Source organism: Perna viridis, chromosome 7 (genome assembly GCF_037379345.1).
Source record: "Perna viridis isolate PV_CMFRI_1.1 ecotype Kerala chromosome 7, ASM3737934v1, whole genome shotgun sequence".
Taxonomy (NCBI): domain Eukaryota; kingdom Metazoa; phylum Mollusca; class Bivalvia; order Mytilida; family Mytilidae; genus Perna; species Perna viridis.
In genome coordinates, this window is record NC_142451.1 from 1,069,590 (window position 1) to 1,089,284 (window position 19,695).

The window sequence follows — 19,695 nt, forward strand, 5'->3', positions numbered from 1 at the left end:
CCAACTTCCATCAAGGCTCGAGGTTCGATGTGCACTTATTTTTTTCTTTCATCTGCAAACATCACCAAGAGATGTGTGTGTGTGTTTTTTGTTTTGTTTTGTTTTTTTTTCTTGGGGGGGGGGTGTAACTGTAGTTTCTTTACTTTGTCTATGTCCTGGGACTCTCAAGATTGGAACATAATCCTAACAGTACAAACCCTCTTTCATAAAAATGTAACAATAAGGAGTCAAATTGCAAGACTAAATTTATACCAAAATTAACAGATTATATAAAGCAAAATGAAAATAAAAGGTAAAGAAATAGATTATTGTCTTAGTTGACAACTTTCTATCATATCTAAATATATACATGTGTGTGTGTGTGTGTGTTTGTGAAAGGGTTTCTAAAAAAAATGTCCTGAACAAGATGTTACCCATTTAAGGGTCCTTTGGAAGATATAATAACAGCGGGTGGTGTATGTCCTCATTAATAATCTCACTTTATGTTAACCTCTAACATACATGTACTATATGTGTTACTTGTTGTTGTTTTTAGGGTGATTGACAAAATATTAGCATCTGGTTAATACTTGTCTTTTGCATAAGGGTACATTCTTTCGAACTCTGTCGGTGAAATATAAAACTCTGGTCTTTTAACCTCCAACCAAAAGTTCTCTGTGTCCATGCGTTTTCTCTCAGCCGGTGTGATATACTCATTAGATCGTGAATCATAGTTATCGTGATATTTCCTGTGTAGTAGGTCCACTCTATAATGATCTAAGAAATAGCACCAACATTTTAGTACTGTCTTGTTGCAATGTATAGGGATTTCTTCACGTTTGTACCAGACAGGGTGACCTTCCAGAGCATCTAAACGTCTTAACATAGCATCGTCTACTTCATAAACCTCTCCCTTGATGATCTATAGAGAAAAGAAATATCATAATTACAGCTTTTCTTATGATCAAAACCTACTTCAAGATTTAAGGAAATACAGATTTTTTTTTCTGGCTTCATAGCATTCCCTTGACTACAACCTTATTTTACAATCAATGTAAGATATTGTAGATTCGATATTTTATTATAGTCTCACCACTTGTATGACATATACAGTTTTAATTCACAAGTGTCATTCTATAATTAGAATTATGAGAGACCTTAAAACATATATTAAAACTACACACATTATAAAATACATTATTGTTTAAGTATTTAAGAATATAAAAAAAGTTTTCCTTCTACTTAAAATGTTGAAGCATGTTTTGGCAACGTATTAAAAAAACATCCGATTTAAAAAGATAAATAAATTTTTCGTCATCAGACAAAAGATTCAAGTCCAAATTATCTCTAACGACTTGGAAAAACCGTTTGTATATAGTACTTTAGTATACTAATACATAGAATAATCCTTCTTAAGTATCTATCCATTTTGAATTATTTTAGATTCAGACACTGCCGGTGATGCAAGGTGCAAAATATAAAAAAAACACGCACCTTACAAAGGATTTTTTTATTCGGTCTACTTCATGTTGCTTCTAATTGTTGTGATCTAATACAATAAAGATCCGACTCAACTAGACGGACTACTACAATGCTGGGTATGTTCGACTGGTCAGTTGGTCTGACATGAAATTACAGTACCTACTTCATGTAAATGTAACATTAACGAGCCAAAATGCGAGACATTTGTTGCTCCCAGTGGAGTCTGAGCTGCTCATTTAATTTTGTTGCTTTGTACGTATTATTTTGGTTTTTTATGTTCTTTGTTGTTTGTATCTATTTTCCATGTCTAGTCTTTGCCCCTGGATTACATTCTTTTAACTTCCCTGCAATCTTGGTTCCCTTGATTACTCTTCCCCAAAAAGGGGGTACTAGGACATTATTTACAAATGAAAATGACAAATTATCCAATAAAAGGGAGGGGTGCTAACCCCCTGCACCATTCCCCGGATCGGCAACTAGGTTGTTGACATCTTTACAAACTTCAGTGTAATGAAAACTCTTTTGCTCTTGAAATTTCATTAAGAATTCAGCAGTTTTGCAGTAGAGTAATGGAAACATTTCTATGTGTCTTTTGGAGGACGCGCAGTGGAATATTTATATACTACTTAATGAAACGATTTCGTACTATAAATGTATGTCTATCAAACATATTGCACTGTGATTTATCTAAGTAGACCAACACTAGTAAATTATATAATAATGTGTGCTCAGTGAATCAAGAGTTTAAAGAAAGACATATATTACTTAACCTCAACAGAGAGACATATTACTTAACCTCAACAGAGATATATTACCTAACCTCGACAGAAAGACATCTTACTTAATCTCCACAGAAAGACATTTACTTAACCTCAACAGAGAGACATATTACTTAACCTCGACAGAAAGACATATTACCTAACCTCGACAGAGAGACATATTACTTAATCTCCACAGAAAGACATTTACTTAACCTCAACAGAGAGACATATTACTTAACCTCGACAGAAAGACATATTACCTAACCTCGACAGAGAGACATATTACTTAATCTCCACAGAAAGATATTTACTTAACCTCAACAGAGAGACATATTACTTAACCTCGACAGAAAGACATATTACCTAACCTCGACAGAGAGACATATTACTTAATCTCAACAGAGAGGCATATTACCTAACCTCAACAGAAAGACATATTACTTAACCTCGACAGACAGACATATTACTGACCCTCAACAGAGAGACAATTACTTAACCTCAGACTGTAACCAGTCGTATTGCTAGAGTATGAACCCATGACAATGCGTTGTTCCGCACTTATAATATCTATATGAAAAAATGACTGAATTGTTGTATAAAAGTACGTATTAATAAAACAAAAATGTCGTGCCAAACATTCAGAATAGAATTCAAAGGATACAATGAGAGCGCGGAATTTTATGTTGTTTTGTTGTTTAGTGGTTCTTGTTTGTTTGTTTTTTTAAGGGGGGTAAGTTTAAGAGAATACATTTTTCTCATATTCATTAAATCAGAAAAGAGGGGAACCCCTGCCCTGCCAGTTCTAAATGTTAAGTCCGTAGTACCATTTGATCCGATTTAGATTAAGTAGCACTCCAGCTAAGGATCATGCAAGAGTAATCAAGGGAACCAAGGTTATAGCGGCAATCAAAAGAATGTAATCCAGGGACAAAGACCAGACATGGAAAATTGTTTGTTTTTTTAAGGGGGGTTAGTTTAAGAGAATACATTTTTCTCATATTCATTAAATCAGAAAAGAGGGGAACCCCTGCCCTGCCAGTTCTAAATGTTAAGTCCGTAGTACCATTTGATCCGATTTAGATTAAGTAGCACTCCAGCTAAGGATCATGCAAGAGTAATCAAGGGAACCAAGGTTACAGCGGCAATCAAAAGAATGTAATCCAGGGACAAAGACCAGACATGGAAAACAGACATACACAACAAAGAACATAAAGTAACTAAAATCATACATACAAAGTAACAAAAGTAAATGAGCAACTCGGACTCCACTAAAAACTGGGAGCATGGACCAGGTGCACCGGTAGGGTAAGCGTCCTCTGCTTTTCTAGAAACACCCGCCGAGTTGCTCATAAAAAGTCAAGTCCGGGGTAGACAAACGAGGAAAGGAAAACTATGACTCGTTGAATAAATCAGTTTTCATGGTGCTGGTGGATACACCATAACGATCCACGAGTTCATGATGACGACCATAAAACTTATGTAGTGATGACTTCAATCTTGTAGCAACATAACCCTGTTCCAGAAGCCTATTTGTTAGAGTTCTAGCGCGATACAAAAGGTCTGCGTAGTTTCGGCAAGCTCTGGCATAACGTATGAGTTGTGATATGAACACTCCATACGCAGGAGCCGAAAGGATGTTGCCACAGATGAAAGGAAAGTTGACAATTCTGAATGAAAAGTCATCACGTTTGTCGTAAAGTTTGGTCAATAGTTTTCCTTTACCATCGATTTCTAAGTGTAGGTCAAGATATGAGGCTGACTTCACAGTGTCTGTAGTATCTTTTATCTCAAGTTCTTTTGGGTAGATGCGATGTATCAAATCCCCGAAATTAGGATTGTTTAAAGATAACACGTCATCTATATAGCGGAAACTGAGATTGAAGGATCTAGCCAAACAATATTCTTTCTGATCAGATCAGCTATAAAGTCAGTCTCATAAGAGTGAAGGAATAGGTCAGCTAGTAAAGGAGCACAATTTGTTCCCATTGGAATGCCGACTGTTTGTTGAAAAACACGTCCACCACACTGGACAAATATGTTGTTGATTAAAAATTCCAGCATTTTGTAAACTTCCTCTGTATATTTGGAAGATGATTTGGAATTATTTCTTACAAAGTATGAGGAATCTCTACCAAGAACTATATATTTGTATCTAGGTGTACCATCTTTGTATAATGTTTTTAAGTCGGGATTTTAACTGAGTATGGGGAATAGAGGTATACAGTGTTGAAAAATCATAGGTTTTAATGCTATTATATTCAGATAATAGTCTTGAACTGATTGCCTCCAAAAGATCTTTTGAATTTTTCAGGATCCACATTGAATTAATACCACTACGGGAGTAACAAGTGTTGTGGTAGGACTGTAGACCCTCTTTGACAGTTGTGAGTATAGAAGTTAAAAGTTTTGAAAGAGGTTTGGTGGTACATTTTGCAGATCCAGCTATGAAACGTTGTTTGTGTGGATTCTTGTGAAGTTTAGGAATCCAGTACATAGACGGTAAATCACAATCATCGTCCTTGGTAGAGAGACCAAAAGAGGATAGCACAGATTTATGGTTTTCCACAATCTCTTCTTTGGAAAGAGTGGTAGCTGTGTAGGTCTTATTACTGCTATTATTTTCTACGTCTACCTCTGATAATAAACATTGGACATAAAACGTTTTGCAGACAAAAACAATGTTGTTTTGGGCTTTGTCTGCTGGTGCGACAACATATTTGTCATGTATAGTAGACGATGTTTTTGCTACATCGGGGTCTTTGAAAACTGATGTAGCCTTGGCACTCATTGACCTACTTAAAACTTTCATTCGTTTCAAAATTAAAAATGTGATTCATGGGTAAAAAGCCTACATATTTTTATTTTTGATATTTTGTTTTAAATGTCATAGTAAACAGAAATAACATGTGGTTTTTCATACAGCTCGTGCTCTTAGGAGATAAAAATCATAGAATGCACTGTAGATTTCAAAATTAAGGGAGATAACTATGTAAATTACACTCAATTACAATAGAATCTACTGGATTTTCAATGTTGATTATCCCCTAAGAGCAGACAGATCGGAATGAATAAATACATATTTTATAATATACACCCATAAAACAACTTAATTACAAAAATAAAAATATGCAGCCTTTTTTTTGGGTGTATCACATTATTCAGATTTTGCATGATTCTTACAGACTGCTACTTAAGTATTGAACATTTGTATTCTGAAATATGGTCAACGATATAAGTTATTAAGAACATGTTTAATGACTACACATTTGACAGAAAGTTGAGTTCCAGCGCTACGCATTAAACAAAACCAATACCACTTATAATAAGGGATATCGCTTTCTTTCAGTTGACATTAAAAATATGTATCAAAATAAAGCCACCTCTTGGAAAATGATAATTTTTCAGTTCTGTGTGATTTTGAAGTTGTGTACAAACTTCTATATCAATCAAGCGACGTTGCATAAACGTATCCGGATGTCGCCCCAACAAATGAGTAAAACAGTAGAATTTTGCTATTTGAAGATTGTCAATTGCATTCATTACTATATTGACGAGGAACATCCTTTTAAAGGTTTGCTCTAACTAATAACTGGTAACAATAATAAACATGTATTATACAGAATCTCGCAGAACCGGAGTTTGAACATCACTATAGTCATCATATTCCTCATCAAGTTCAGGATCATACGGCTTCCCGTGGGCTCCATCGGATCGATAGTCCGCTATGAAAGGTTGACTCAACAAATTTGATTGATGGTTCACCAAGAAATAACACCGACACTCTAGTGATGTGTCATCATTCATCACAACTGTAATCTTCTTGCGATCATAAAGATTTGGATAATCCTCACATATATCCAAACAACTCAGCATTTTATCGTCTACTTTGTATACCTCGCCTCTTATATTCTACAATTAATGAATTCAGTTTCATGTTATTACCGTTGAACTTAGCATCCTCGAAGACCAAGAGGTAATAAACTTTTTGAAAAAAAAACACCTAAATATCGTTCACCTTCAAAAATAGACTGGGCAGAGTGTCGACGGGTTATACACGACGCTCTTTCATACAAGAAGTTTGAAGGCGAACAGACGGACAGACAGACAGAAGTTAGCATCATTATAACCTTATGAACTTTGTGCATATTATGTAACCGAGAAAACAAGATTTAAAAATTCGATGTACAACGGTATTCCCGACTTGCGGACCAACATTTTGTCAACATTTATCTCCCTTTGGAGCAGGTGTCTATTCGGAACACGTAAGGTTTTCCATCCGATATCGACGATACTTTAAAAAATCTCGAAAGTCAAATGGGAATTTCTCGTTCTACTGACCCTGCCATAAATTTTCGTTACCCGGGATACAAATGAAATTCATCCTTATGTAACCTACCAACAAAATGAAACATCCTGTAAATTTTAGAAACACCGTTGTGTTTGTCTGCTGGGGATTCCATTTTCATTCGAGTTACCTCTTTTTTCTGCACCCAAATCCGAACATCGATTAGAGAGACTTCGAAATTATACCTGCTCTTACGGGAGTTAACTCTGCAAAAACAAAATAAAATATGGCTGCATCCCGAGCTCCGCAAGTAGGGAATGAAAACAATTAAATAAAGATAAATACAACAGAAACAATTACAAAAATAGGATATCTATTACAAACAAGAGGCTCCCAGGAGCCTGAATGGATAACCTGGTTAATTTTTTGCCTTTTAAGGGCAATAACTCTAAAAAGGAGTTGTCAGACAATTTGACTCCATTTGATTCATTGGACACATTTGTAAGCCTTATAATAAGGATCATTTCAGCAATTGAAAGCTATTGGCTAAACCTAACAGATTTGGAGATGTATGCAAAAATCTGCTGTCTGACCCCATTGTTATATTTTTAGAAACGGCAGCCATGTTTTTTTAGCGATCAAAAATCTGTCATTTCGTTAAGGATACCCTTTAAAACAAAAATACCAACTTTCATTGAATTCTGTAAAGTAGTTTTTGAGGAGAAAATTTTGTTTAAATAATAACATTAAAAACAGTAAAATACGTCCAAAAAGGGCAATAACTTCAACATGGACCCACAGATTTTCACCAAATATTGACCACAGATAGATCTCATCATGCTGAACACTTTCATCCCACGTCAAATTTGGCTAAACCTAACGCTTTTGGAGATTATTACGAAAAAGTACTGTCTGACCCATATGTTCTATTTTTAGTAACGATGGCCATGTTTTTCGACGGATCAGAAATCCCTACATATATTTTATGCATAATACCCCAAGGAACATTCAAAGTAAGATTGGTTCCAATTGGTCAAGTGGTGTCAGAGGAGAAGATTTTTGAAAGAAATAACATTCAAAATAGCAAAAAAAACGTCGAAAAAGGCAATAACTCAAACATGGCTTGACATATCAAAATGAAAATTTGACGCGGATAGATCTCATCATGCTGAACACTTTAACCCCGGTGTCAGAATTTGGCTAAACCTAACGGTTTAGGAGATATATGCGAAAAAGTACTGTCCGACCCCTATGTTCTATTTTTAGTAACGATGGCCATGTTTTTCGACGGATCAGAAATTCCTACATCAGTTCTATGCACAATACCCCAAGGAACATTCAAAGTAAGTTTGGTTCCAATTGGTCAAGTGGTGTCAGAGGAGAAGAGTTTTGAAAGAAATAACATTAAAAATAGCAAAAAACGTTGAAAAAGGGCAATAACTCCAACATGGCTTAACAAATCAAAATAAAATTTTGACCACAGATAGATCTCATCATGCTGAACACTTTTACCCCGGTGTCAGAATTTGGTTAAACCTAACGGTTTATGAGATAAATGCAAAAAACTGTCTGACCCTTATGTTCTATTTTTAGTAACGATGATCATGTTTTCCGACAGATAAAAAATCCCCACATCAGTTCTATGCACAATACCCCAAAGAACATTCAAAGTAAGTTTGGTTCCAAATGGTCAACTGGTGTCAGAGGAGAAGTGTTTTGAAAGAAATAACATTCAAAATAGCAAAAAAAAAACGTCGAAAAAGGCAATAACTCAAACATGGCTTGACATATCAAAATGAAAATTTGACACGGATAGACCTCATCATGCTGAACAATTTTACCCCGGTGTCAGAATTTGGCTAAACCTAACGGTTTAGGTCCTGTAGTTTCAGAGAATGGGGGTAAAACAACTTAAAATGGCCATGACTTGTGCAAATAATCCGATCAAACTGATTCGAACTGTATTCTGTATTTTATGATGCACAATATTTTTACGAAGTCTTAAAAAGACTTCAATATCTTCTTAAGTTATCATCAGGGTACCATCAGAGACGGACAGACAGACACACAACTTTTCCGAGGGTATCACATACTAGTAATAGCTCGCTACTTCGTGTATCCTCATAAGTTTTGAACCTATGCCACATAACCTGATATGGAAGACACCAACCACTTAAAATGTTGCCCCATACAAAATTACATGTTGATTCACACCCCCGCCCCCCCCAAAAAAAAAAACGACTTAGAAAACACTTATAAACTGGTGCTTGAATGTAATCTACATAGAAGTCGATGACTTTCCTTGTATGAGGTTCCATCCGCCCACGCAGGTATGCTCTAGATCTACATTTTGTAGTCCCGATCTTGTGAGTTGTAGCGAGCACGTTGAAATATCTGTCCATTCTTCATTATACACAGTGAATAGAACTATTAGTTCGAAAACGGCTATTTCGAAATTTGAAATTTTTATACTAATATACACTCCTTGATCAAATACACAAGGATACACGTACTTTATTCACAAATCAGTTGCCCATTAGGGGTATTGTACTGAGTGAATATGAAAATACGACGTTTACAATAAGAAGATAGAGAATATATAAAGACTATTAACTTTAATGGTTTGACTGACGTAGCCTAAGATGCAAAGTCCTTTGTTCTTTTTTCTTGTTTACAATTCATGTGAGTAATAACATAGATCTGGGTCTGAAGTTAATTCAAACTAAAGCGTCATCTGCAGTATCTTCCCTGGTAACAAATGGTCCAGTACAAGTACTAAACAAAATGTTGACTGGCCGCCTGTGCATGGTGCACAGGAGACAAAACATAAAATTTTCATGAATTCAGTACAAGAGACATCAGGTGAAACCATTACAGACTGATAAATTAGTACAAGAGACATCAGGTGACAACACTACAGACTGATGTATCAGTAAAAGAGACATCAGGTGATGATGCAACATTACAGACTGATATATCACAAAGTTATTCCTGTGTCTCGTGTAAGAAATTCGAGTCACAGATTTGAGTAAAAAAAAATCAATTAAATTCTAAATTTTGAAATAAACCAAATCAAACGAATATAGTACCAATAATGAAATTTCACTCATATTCCACTCCTTTTTATCATGTTATTTATTTGACAAAGGGTCTGAGGATCTTCAACATTCATAAGCTTCTCGTTGGTATTGAGAACATCAAAACTTTTACAGGAGCGTTTAATCAACTGAAGAAATATATGATGATCAGTTTTAAGACTGCTGCATGATAACAGGAAATGTTTCTTATCATCAATGTAATTGGAATTGCATCTAAGACAGAGTTTGTCATGTCGGAGAGTACCACGATGTCTTCCTATCTCAATTTGTAGTTTGTGGGCTGAGTCGCGTGAACTGTCTTCTCTGCTCAAATGTTTTTAAATTGAGTAGGTATTTTTTTCAAAATCAAACTGAGATTTAATATAGTTTCTCCCTTTCTAAGCCTGTAATTAAAATTGCACGTGACTTTATAACCACCGGGCGGTGATTAAATTTCTGCGAGAGTTTTCCCGACATTTCACATTTGCGAGTTTTCTACATATTTCACCGGAGAAATAGATCCTCCTCCAGTGCTCTCGGGGATTACAAAATTTCTCCACTCTCGATACTTAAACTTTCGATTTAAACCACTTACTTTAGCTCGTATCTCGAATGGAGAAATCTTGTAATCCCCGAGAGACTGAAGGAGAATCTATATGCAAGTTTCTTATGATCATTAATTGAGACTTATTAAAAGATGCACTTATTGTTAACATGTAATTTGAAATTACTGATTGTTGATTATCATCCATTATATTTTTTTCTACAAAAACTTGATATTAAAAATTCAGACTTGAGGCGAAATATTCTTCTGAATTAAGTGAAAAAGAAGCCGAGTTTTTTTGTTTTTTTTGTTTACGTCATTGGAATAACAAGCGAAGTGAAGAGGCAGAAGGAAAGTTAGGTACCTAATAATCATAAATTAAAGCAATCCTTCTCAATCTATTAGCAACTTTCAATTGAGAGGTGCTTTATGCATAATAAGTGCACACGAATTATAGATAAAGACCGTGATAAAAGCGTTCATATCGTAAATGTGAAAAATGCCATTTAAATGTAACTAAGACGAATTTCATTTCATTACGAGATTCCATAATACAACGACAAATTAAAAAAAAATAAACACACTGTCCAAATTAAAATCGTTTGTCACAGGATGCAAAATTTATATGGCTCCTCACAAATGAAGATATTGACATATTAAGAGTTGGGGAAGATGTATAATTGGCAGGCGCGTAACTGAGGCCAAATTGAAGTGTAGGTAAAAATTACGACAGGCCCCCCCCCCCCGAAGCTTCGCGGAGATAGCGTTTTAGAGCATCATTTATGCCTCTCCTGGATACATTTTATCTAAAAAAAAAAATGGCAAAATTAAGTGCAGGCAAAAGCTTTTTTGCCTAACAGCAGCTACGCGCCTGATTGGTAGCTCGGATTTAAGACGTGGACAAGGTTGGATATTAGGAGTTAATACATGTACTTGGTATATTTGATGCATTTCTGGTCCGGGGCTTTATTTAATACTGATGTTTCATTTTGTGTATTGTATGATTTGTATGCATTTATATTGCCCTCGCTGGGACATTTATGGAATAATAAAATATTCTTATTCTTTAGTCGATCATATTGTCTATTGATTTATATAAACAGATGTGCAACGTTTTAAACCTTTATCTCGTATATACATGGTTAAATTTAGAAAATGCATTCACGTGCAATAAAAAAACATACTCTTACCTCACCAGTCCCTTCTACGGGTAACAGGAAAGGTATATTACATCTGCTGGCGATGATTAGGGGGTACTTCCTGATGGTTTTACCCTCCCCAATAAATGTTGCTTTCCCATTGTCGCCATGTGCTATTAAGTAATGGTTAGGTTGTCCTCTTTTCAAAGTCCCATACACAAATACTAAAGTCATCGTGCCCTATGAAGGTCAAAATTTAGAACAAACAACAGTTAAATTGATGTTACCTAGTATTTCATACATAAATTGCATAGGATCGATCTCAAGTATGACCAATAATTCAATACACAACCGAATACCATTCATTTATTAGAATACTAATTACCCGTTAACTCGTTTTCAATTCAGGTAACGATCCTGTTTATCCTGAACGATGAACATGATACCACTACCTTGATTAAACCGAGATAAACATTTTTCACTTTAACTGGAATAAAACGTAATATACAAGAAAGAAATACGATTATCAATGAGTAAGGGGTCAGGGAAAGGGGAAGTAGTTCCATGATCTTCTCTGTTCATCTGTGTCCTATTTTTGACAAATCTAACATAACATACCAATGAAATGGGGTCCAATCCCAGGATTATCCTTGAAATATCCTGCAAGTCAGGGAGTTGTGGAAGCAGAGAAGACTATGCTTTACGGAATAAATATATACATACCAGATAACTGCTCAAGAAAAATGAATAAATTTATCTTTAAGTTATGTAATTACTTGTTATGTATATTTAAAACACCTGCTGTCAAATGTCTATTGATTTGTAATTCATATATCAAATATTGTGTTATATTGATAATTGTAATTTTGTACCTTTTATCATGGAGAGGGCTTATATAGGCTTAGCCTGCTGCCCATTCCATTTCTGCTTTATACTGAATAAAATACTGTTTAAACTAACACAGGTATAGATAAGTTATATCTCTATGTATGTTAAAAGCTCCATATGAGTGAACAAATGTATGATTCTATAACTTTGTCATGTGCTCTTTGGTATCTAAGGTATACATGATACTCCAAATTATTCCTTAAGTAGGTCATATAGAGTTTTAAGAAAGCCTCAATAGATACTTAACTGGATATATAATGAGGTTTAAATTAGACTGAAGTTGCTTAGTTAGTCTTGAAGCTTAATAAAATTCCTTCACAGATTTTCTTTTTGTAAAAAATATCTTCCACTAAAGCATACAAATACATATTACATTATGTTCACAAAGGTCCTTTAAATTAAATAAGAAAAGAAAGAAGAAAATAATTATGACTATCCCAGAGAGCTAGTATTCTGCCCCTTGTCACTGGACTAATTAAATGTTGGAAAAACTTCATTCTCTCAATTTAAAACACCTAATTTTCTCAATTGTAAGACATTTCATCTTGTCTGGACTACAACTATACAACAGATATATCTATTTTGCTGCGAGAATATCACATTATGTCTCTATACTGTCTTATTATGTCATCTGATGGATATTAATGTTGAATGTAGATGCCCCCTGTAGGACCATGATTAGACCAATAAAAATTTGAATTTTAATTCATGTCATCTTAATATTTAAATTCAGTCCTTTTTTTTTCAAATCACTTTTTACACAGTAAAGCACACATATTTATTAATACCCAAAAGAGAAATCTGACAGATCCTATGATATGGTTGGCACATGGTAAATTTTATCCCACTAAATTTTTTGTTCTAATGTAATGTATATACCATATGTTTGTCCAATAGTACAAAGATTATTTCAAATCAATAATGGATGGCTTCGAAAATGATTTTAATGTTCCATAAGAAAGCAACCAAAATTTACACAAAATGAAAGAGTTATATCCCTTTTTCAATGAACTTTAATGCTTTCTACATAATTTCTCTAACTGTTGCAGTTAATCAAAAACCAACATTCAACTTTAAGAAACAATTCATTTGTGATTCTGAAATGAATTAATTTTTTTAAAAAACAATTTGTCATGTGCCACCCATTGCCTGGTTTTTGTGTGGACGTCTTCATGGAAAGTAATAACACCACTAATAATGACATAAACCATTAGTAACACTCAGGTTATTGTGTAGTACATTGAACTCTACCAATTATACAGCACTGATGAAAATTAATGTCTTTTTCCCAAATCCAGAACATAATACTTATTTATTACAAAAGATTGAAAAAAGATCAAAATTCAACTCACCCACTTTTAAACACGAGTATACTTATTATAAATACAGCTACCCCTTCTGTTCAAATACAGAATACCCTTCTGTCTTACTGCTAAATATTAAAGACAAGAGACATCAGAGAAGTCAGTAGTAGCTGGCAAAAGGTCAGTAAGTAACTAAACACTAATTCATTTGGTCAGAGAAAGGCAACAGTGGCTGAACATTGGCATTGCACAGTAAGTAAATAAACAATAGTTCATTTGGTCAGAGAAAATCAATAGTAGCTGGACATTGGCAAAATGTCAGTAAGTAAATAAACACAATCAATCATTTTGGCATTTTATTACCAAGTACATATATATTTCTAGCTTGAACCACATTGCAATATTAATCTATGTACAACATTACATACAATCTAACATAGCAAATCAGATCCTTTAAATTACAGATCTTTATCATTAGCTGCACAAATCATAATATATGTACAGACATAAAAAGATATCTTCATATGTGTGACATACCAATGATAGGATTTGCATAAGAAATTATGAGTGACATATCCATACTATTTAGCTATACCATCTACAGATTGGCCATCAGAAATCTACCAATCCAATTAGTCATCAGAAATCTAATGATCTGATTGGTAAGATACAAATCTGTTTACCAGTCAACATACATACAAACATAATAAGTTCCTTACTGATTTTTGGCCACAATTTACAACCTGAAGAGTTCTCTCTGATATTACAAACTAAAAATAACCTGTAAATGATCACAGAGTACACACATTGGTTAGATTGGTTATATAATTTCTGAAACATTCATTCCACTTATTTCTGGACAAGCAAGATTTTATTAACAGCAAGCAGAGCAGAGGCGGATCTAGGATTCCAGGTTTGGGAGGCATAAATAGAATGAAAAGCTGAGCGAAGTGAGGCAAACAAATTTTTGAAGGTACAATTTATGAAAAATCGAGATTTCATGCAAAAAAATTTAGTTTCCTCATTTTAGAGGTGTCACAGTGGGTGTGCCCCTGCCTGAATCCCCAATGCAGAGGGAGTATGTTTGAAGTAATGGTCCTGTGATGCGGTAATCTAATGACATTCCATATCTTTTGTCATAATGGTCAAGACTGATGTTAACTCCTTTTGTCAGTCATTGGTCACCGTTTAAAAAAAAAGCTTTATGCAATTACTTCACATAATATTAACAGTAATGATTGAAGCATGTCAAGTGCTTCAGGTAATGTTAACAGTAATGATTGAAGCATGTCAAGTGCTTTATGTAATTCTTTCAGGTAATGTTAACAGTAATGATTGAAGCATGTCAAGAGCTTTATGTATTCCTTCACGTAATGTTAACAGTAATGATCGAGGCATGTCAAGAGCTTTATGTAATTCCTTCACGTAATGTTAACAGTAATGACTGAAGCATGTCAAGACAATAAAAATGCTATACAGTCACTTATACACAGTTAATTACAGTAATTGTTTTCCTTCATTGAAAAAATAAAGTTAACAGCTGTTTTTCTTTATCAAAGTTAAAATCTTGCTTCAGATTTTGCATTGATGACACATCTTGAACTGTTTCATTGATCAAGTAAAGCCAGTCAACAGCTTGGAAAATTATCCAAAAAGACAGAGAAGGAAAAGATATCAGATAACCGTTTGAAACTGAAGGCAGTGTGTACAATATAGCGTCATGTTAGAAAAAATGCATTACAAACATTTTAAGTCTTCTACATCATAAATGACTTTTTCTCTTTCAAAAAAACTCAGAATTCATGAACATGATGATTCATATATTTTAGGAGATAATTTATATAAAACCAATAAATTGCACATCTGGCAGATTTTGAATGACTCTGGGGATGTGAATTTAAAAAAACAAAAACAAAAAAAAACAGTCATTAATTGTCATTCTTTTATTTATCTATAGATGGTCTATCAACCAATAACTCTACTGCAAAAAAAAAAATAAAGAAATATATCATCTGTAATCTTCAATCTCAGCTCATCTCATACTTAATCCTAAATGATTCAGATCTACTGTATTTCAATTAATTTTAATAAAACCTGATAATGATTTCATTTCACCGCTCCTCATCAAAGTAAAAAAAAAAAAAATTTCTAAAATCAATTCTTGTCAAATGTAATGTATTACTTATAGTTAACACGCAAAATGAATATAAACAAATGTCAATACACAGTTGTTGTTTACGTTTACAGAAAGAAACACAATAATACACAACACAATACCTTAAAAATAAATAGTCAGACAATCAATTACATGTGAAATAAGGCATTTTGTTTCAGCACCAAATTTCATATCACAGTTTTACATACAAAAATATCACATTTCTCTTAAGTCATCAAAAATATAACTCCATTATAATATAATGGATGAAATAGATAGAAGTAACATGAAGGGGATGAGTGGTAGTAGTAAATATATATTTCATGATTCGTGAAGACTGATTTTTGTGGTAAAATAACAAGATCTTACAATAGTGTCATCTCCACAGAGACACTTTTTAAAAAATATTCCTTACTACTTGAAACTCCTCGCTCTAACAGGAAAAAACCTAAACCATTTATTTCACAATCTTTTGAGATAATAATCACATATTTCTATATATTGCTACAAAAGTCTTCTGAGTCTTTGAATAAAACTCAAAACCACTTGGAAGCCAAAATTACAAACAGTATTTTTTTCAATCAATTTTCATTCCTTTTTAATTTTCAACCATCCATGTACTTCTTTAATCGTGTTTCTCACTATGAACTCGTTATTCATATTCTTGGTTTTATTAATCATTTCGGGCCATTCATTCCAGGTTACAATTTTACAAGTTTTTCATCCTAGGAAATCATGCTGTTAGTTACACAACTAGTGCTTCTTTGTTGTGTATCATCAGGTTTTAATCATTCATTTTAATCTGGGTTGTTCTTTTTAAGCTGAATATTGTTTTCATTACAGCTTCTGACAGACTCCTCTGACTTTACAGCTAACACTGCTCCCCACATCGGCTTTAAATATTACAAGTCCATCATAAATGCCATATCCACTAGGTCTGAACTCTATGGGAAATCTCAGGAAACTTCGAGGTCTAAAAGGTAAAAGAAACAAGCCATTGTAACATGAATAAACATTTAGAACTTCAGTTGTAACAAATTTAAGTTCACGGAAGGAAAAGTGAATACAAAGAAATATACTCTACATCTCCTAACTTTACCTTTCATCAATTAAGTAATAGAATTAGCAAATATAATCTTTCAATGTAAAGTGAATTTGTGGACTTACTTCAGAGTAAAACTGGAGTGTTTAACTACAAAAGGAAGCTGTGGTGGAACAACTTCAACCTAAAAATAAATCAGGATTGTTAACATAGCCATTCCATAGTTCATTCTACAGTAATGTCAATCTCCTTCATTTAAACAGCATATTTAGACCATGAACCAGTTTACATTATGGTCCTGTATATATATATGTACATAGTATACAACATAAAGAATAAATAAAAGTGACTTAAAAAAATGACAAAAATATTAACTACACAAAATGAAATATCAGATATCAGCAGTAGCATTACTAAAATAATTTTCTAAATATGCTTTTTGAAACTCTCAATCAATGTACAATTTATGATTTTTGTTTTCATGTTATTAAAAAACAAAAAACAAAAAATGATATAATGATTATGATCATTTGAAATATTCCATTCTGCCTCATGGCACAAATAATATGTTACTGTCACACTGTCTAGTACTTCTAGAAGTTATTTGGTGAACAAATTTAATAAAAACATACAAGTACTGTACTCAGGTGTTAATTGATTATATATATAAAGAAATCAGTCATTGGCATCCATCTCACTTTTTCAAACAATACATTGGATTGTTTACACTTTTCAAGTTGGACCATACAGTACAAAAATAATTAAAATGTGGAAAATAACAGAGTTGTATACTTTTAGAGTTCAGTAGACATAAAACTTCCAAGATACTTTAACACAGCCATTTTCTTTGAAATTTTTAATCAAAATATTAATATGATAAGACCATGATAGATTACAATCAATACTTAGAATTTTCAAATACCAAGTGACATTAATTGTAACTAAAGTGTATCATTCATATTTTCCACTTCACTCATTTTTTTGACAATTTGCCCAGCATAAAAACTAAGAATGAGGGTCAACACTACTGAATCCCTAAACACCATTAACCTGAACAGTACCTTATCATATCTAATTCAACATTTTAATGAACCTAAGAATAGGTACATATCTTATCTTGATAAGACTTTTATGATAAAGGTGGCAATGCAATAACAATATTAGTGTAGCAGATTACCACTTACTATTTGTGGAGCACTTGACCTATTTTTGAGCTGAACTTTGATCATTTGAACATGTCCAATATCACATGGAAGGAATTCTTGTGTTTCCTGCTCATTCTCCAGAGTAAACAAAGCATCAGTTCTCTTCCTAGTCTCTGATTCCTTTGTTTTTTTCTCTTCATCAAAACCCTGGAAAGGAATGCTTGTGTGATTACAGAGGGTAAAATACAGTATGAAGAATTTATATCATCAAGAGCCAGTTTCATAAAAAAAATCTCTGAGTTTTTCCTCAAATCTTCAAATTCAAGCAATTTGATTTGTCGAAATTTGAGTTGAGGAAGGATTTATGAAAACTCAATTTCAGATTCTTTATGAAATCAGACCATGTTCTCGAAAGAAATAGAAAACTTTTTATCAAACTAAATTAAAGATGAAATATTATTCTTATACGTATAGAAATAATTTTAAGTATTTTTCTACAAATTACACAAATGTTAAGAAAGCATGCAAACCTCTCCCTTGAGTTCTATTCTAACACTGTTGGAGGTACTGCCTCTAGACTGAACCTCCCAATACTGAGAAAATGCTCCTTGTGACCGTGGCATGAACTGAACACAAATCTGAAATATAAATCAAAACATGTCTAATCTAATACACAGTAAATACACAGTATGGGGTATAAAACAATCAGACATGGTTTTAATACGAGGTCAACAAACAAAGAGGACATTGACAAAATTAGAAGTATATATACAGTAAAAGAAAAAGAACCATAATGGAAAAATCAGGATTTGAAAAAGCGGAAGAAAGTCATGTCTGAAATACATGTATGTAAGACTTTTCAATTCATGGCAAAACTCGCACAAAATTGTGATTACTGTGTTCATATGTTTAATATGTAATATTTTTGATAAACAACTTCAGTGATAATCTGTTACTGTTATTGTTATTGTTATTGTTGTATCTATGTACAGTTATTTATAGTTGTTTACCTGGGTTGACTGGTTCCCCTCAAGATGTCCGTACTTCTCAGAAAATGAAAACACTTTATAGGTAGCTCTAAATACATCTTTGGAGTTATCTGCCCCCTACAAATAGAAAATTATAAAAAAAAATGTTAATAACAAAATGACCTACATCTTTTAACCCTTATGTCTTGACGAAATGTTTGGCTGTCGCTACTACTCGCAACATAAGTAATTTTTCACTACTAAATTTTGACAGTCAGCCATAGAGTTTAAATCACTCTAGAGACCTCTATATTTTACCTGATATCATTAAAGCATATCAATATCATCTCTGTGTTTAAAATCTAGGTAATATGTTTGGGAAAATTTTGCAGAAAAAGCATAAAGTTGAAGGTGAATCAATGAAATGTGAAGCAAAATAGTGGACAATAAAGACGCAGACTTTATCCAAATATATTTTAATGAATTTGATGGATTCAATATAAGTCCAAATTAAAGTAAAATTATTATAACTTCCAATCTATAGACAACTTTTTTTGTTTGCCCAATGATAAAAAAAGTTATAAAAGCTTAAAATTAGGTGTACAGTTTGAGCATAAAAATATTAGAAAATGCAGCAGTGGCAGCCCAATGTTGTATTTACTGTGCAGCATTGTAAGGGTTAAATGACTATGTGTTTAAAAAAATGTTTGGAAGAATTTTTAAAATTCTGTTCAATTAAATTACACATGGTTAACCCTATATTTTTTAAAATTATTTTTGAATTGTGAAATCAAGGTTGAATGCTGACCACCATTTCTTACCAATCACAACTTTACACAAGATAATACACTTAAATGCCTACCTCAGAATCAAGGAATATTAAAGTATAGTAACAGCAAGGAGACCATTATAAGAACCAGGAACAG

At 33.2% G+C, this 19,695-nt stretch overlaps 2 protein-coding genes across 5 annotated transcripts in view; both read right to left on the reverse strand.

The window, feature by feature from the left end:
- Nucleotides 1-232: 232 nt before the first annotated feature.
- LOC148610882 (putative gamma-glutamylcyclotransferase CG2811) lies at nt 233-12,051 on the reverse strand. 4 transcript variants are annotated; one of them, XM_088590734.1, is made up of 3 exons: nt 11,991-12,051; nt 11,319-11,507; nt 233-901 (listed from the first exon to the last, which is right to left on the reverse strand). In XM_088590734.1, the coding sequence occupies exons 2-3, from the start codon at nt 11,499-11,501 to the stop codon at nt 563-565; spliced, it is 522 nt and encodes a 173-aa protein (XP_088446860.1). In that variant the 5' UTR covers nt 11,502-11,507; nt 11,991-12,051; the 3' UTR covers nt 233-562. The 4 variants fall into 4 exon arrangements, with proteins under 4 accessions (XP_088446860.1, XP_088446858.1, XP_088446859.1 ...); XM_088590732.1 differs by having other exon boundaries at nt 11,886-11,993; XM_088590733.1 differs by lacking the exon at nt 11,991-12,051 and adding an exon at nt 11,653-11,772.
- A 1,750-nt stretch (nt 12,052-13,801) lies between these two features.
- The window catches only part of LOC148610883 (uncharacterized), a 44,375-nt gene continuing 38,481 nt past the window's right edge, over nt 13,802-19,695 (reverse strand). The window contains exons 41-45 of the mRNA XM_088590736.1: nt 18,812-18,907; nt 18,332-18,439; nt 17,841-18,008; nt 16,782-16,840; nt 13,802-16,587 (exon numbers count right to left, since the gene is read on the reverse strand). The gene's annotated coding sequence lies outside the window, so the exon portion shown is untranslated. The remainder of the gene's footprint in view (nt 16,588-16,781; nt 16,841-17,840; nt 18,009-18,331; nt 18,440-18,811; nt 18,908-19,695) is intronic.

Bases quoted from the DNA above. Each gene is read 5' to 3' on its own strand.
- LOC148610882 (XM_088590734.1), bottom strand. From the start codon at position 11,501: ATGACTTTAGTATTTGTGTATGGGACTTTGAAAAGAGGACAACCTAAC. The intron at 902-11,318 runs GTAAGAGTATGT...TTTTCTCTATAG, and splicing joins CCGTAGAAGGGACTGGTGAG to ATCATCAAGGGAGAGGTTTA.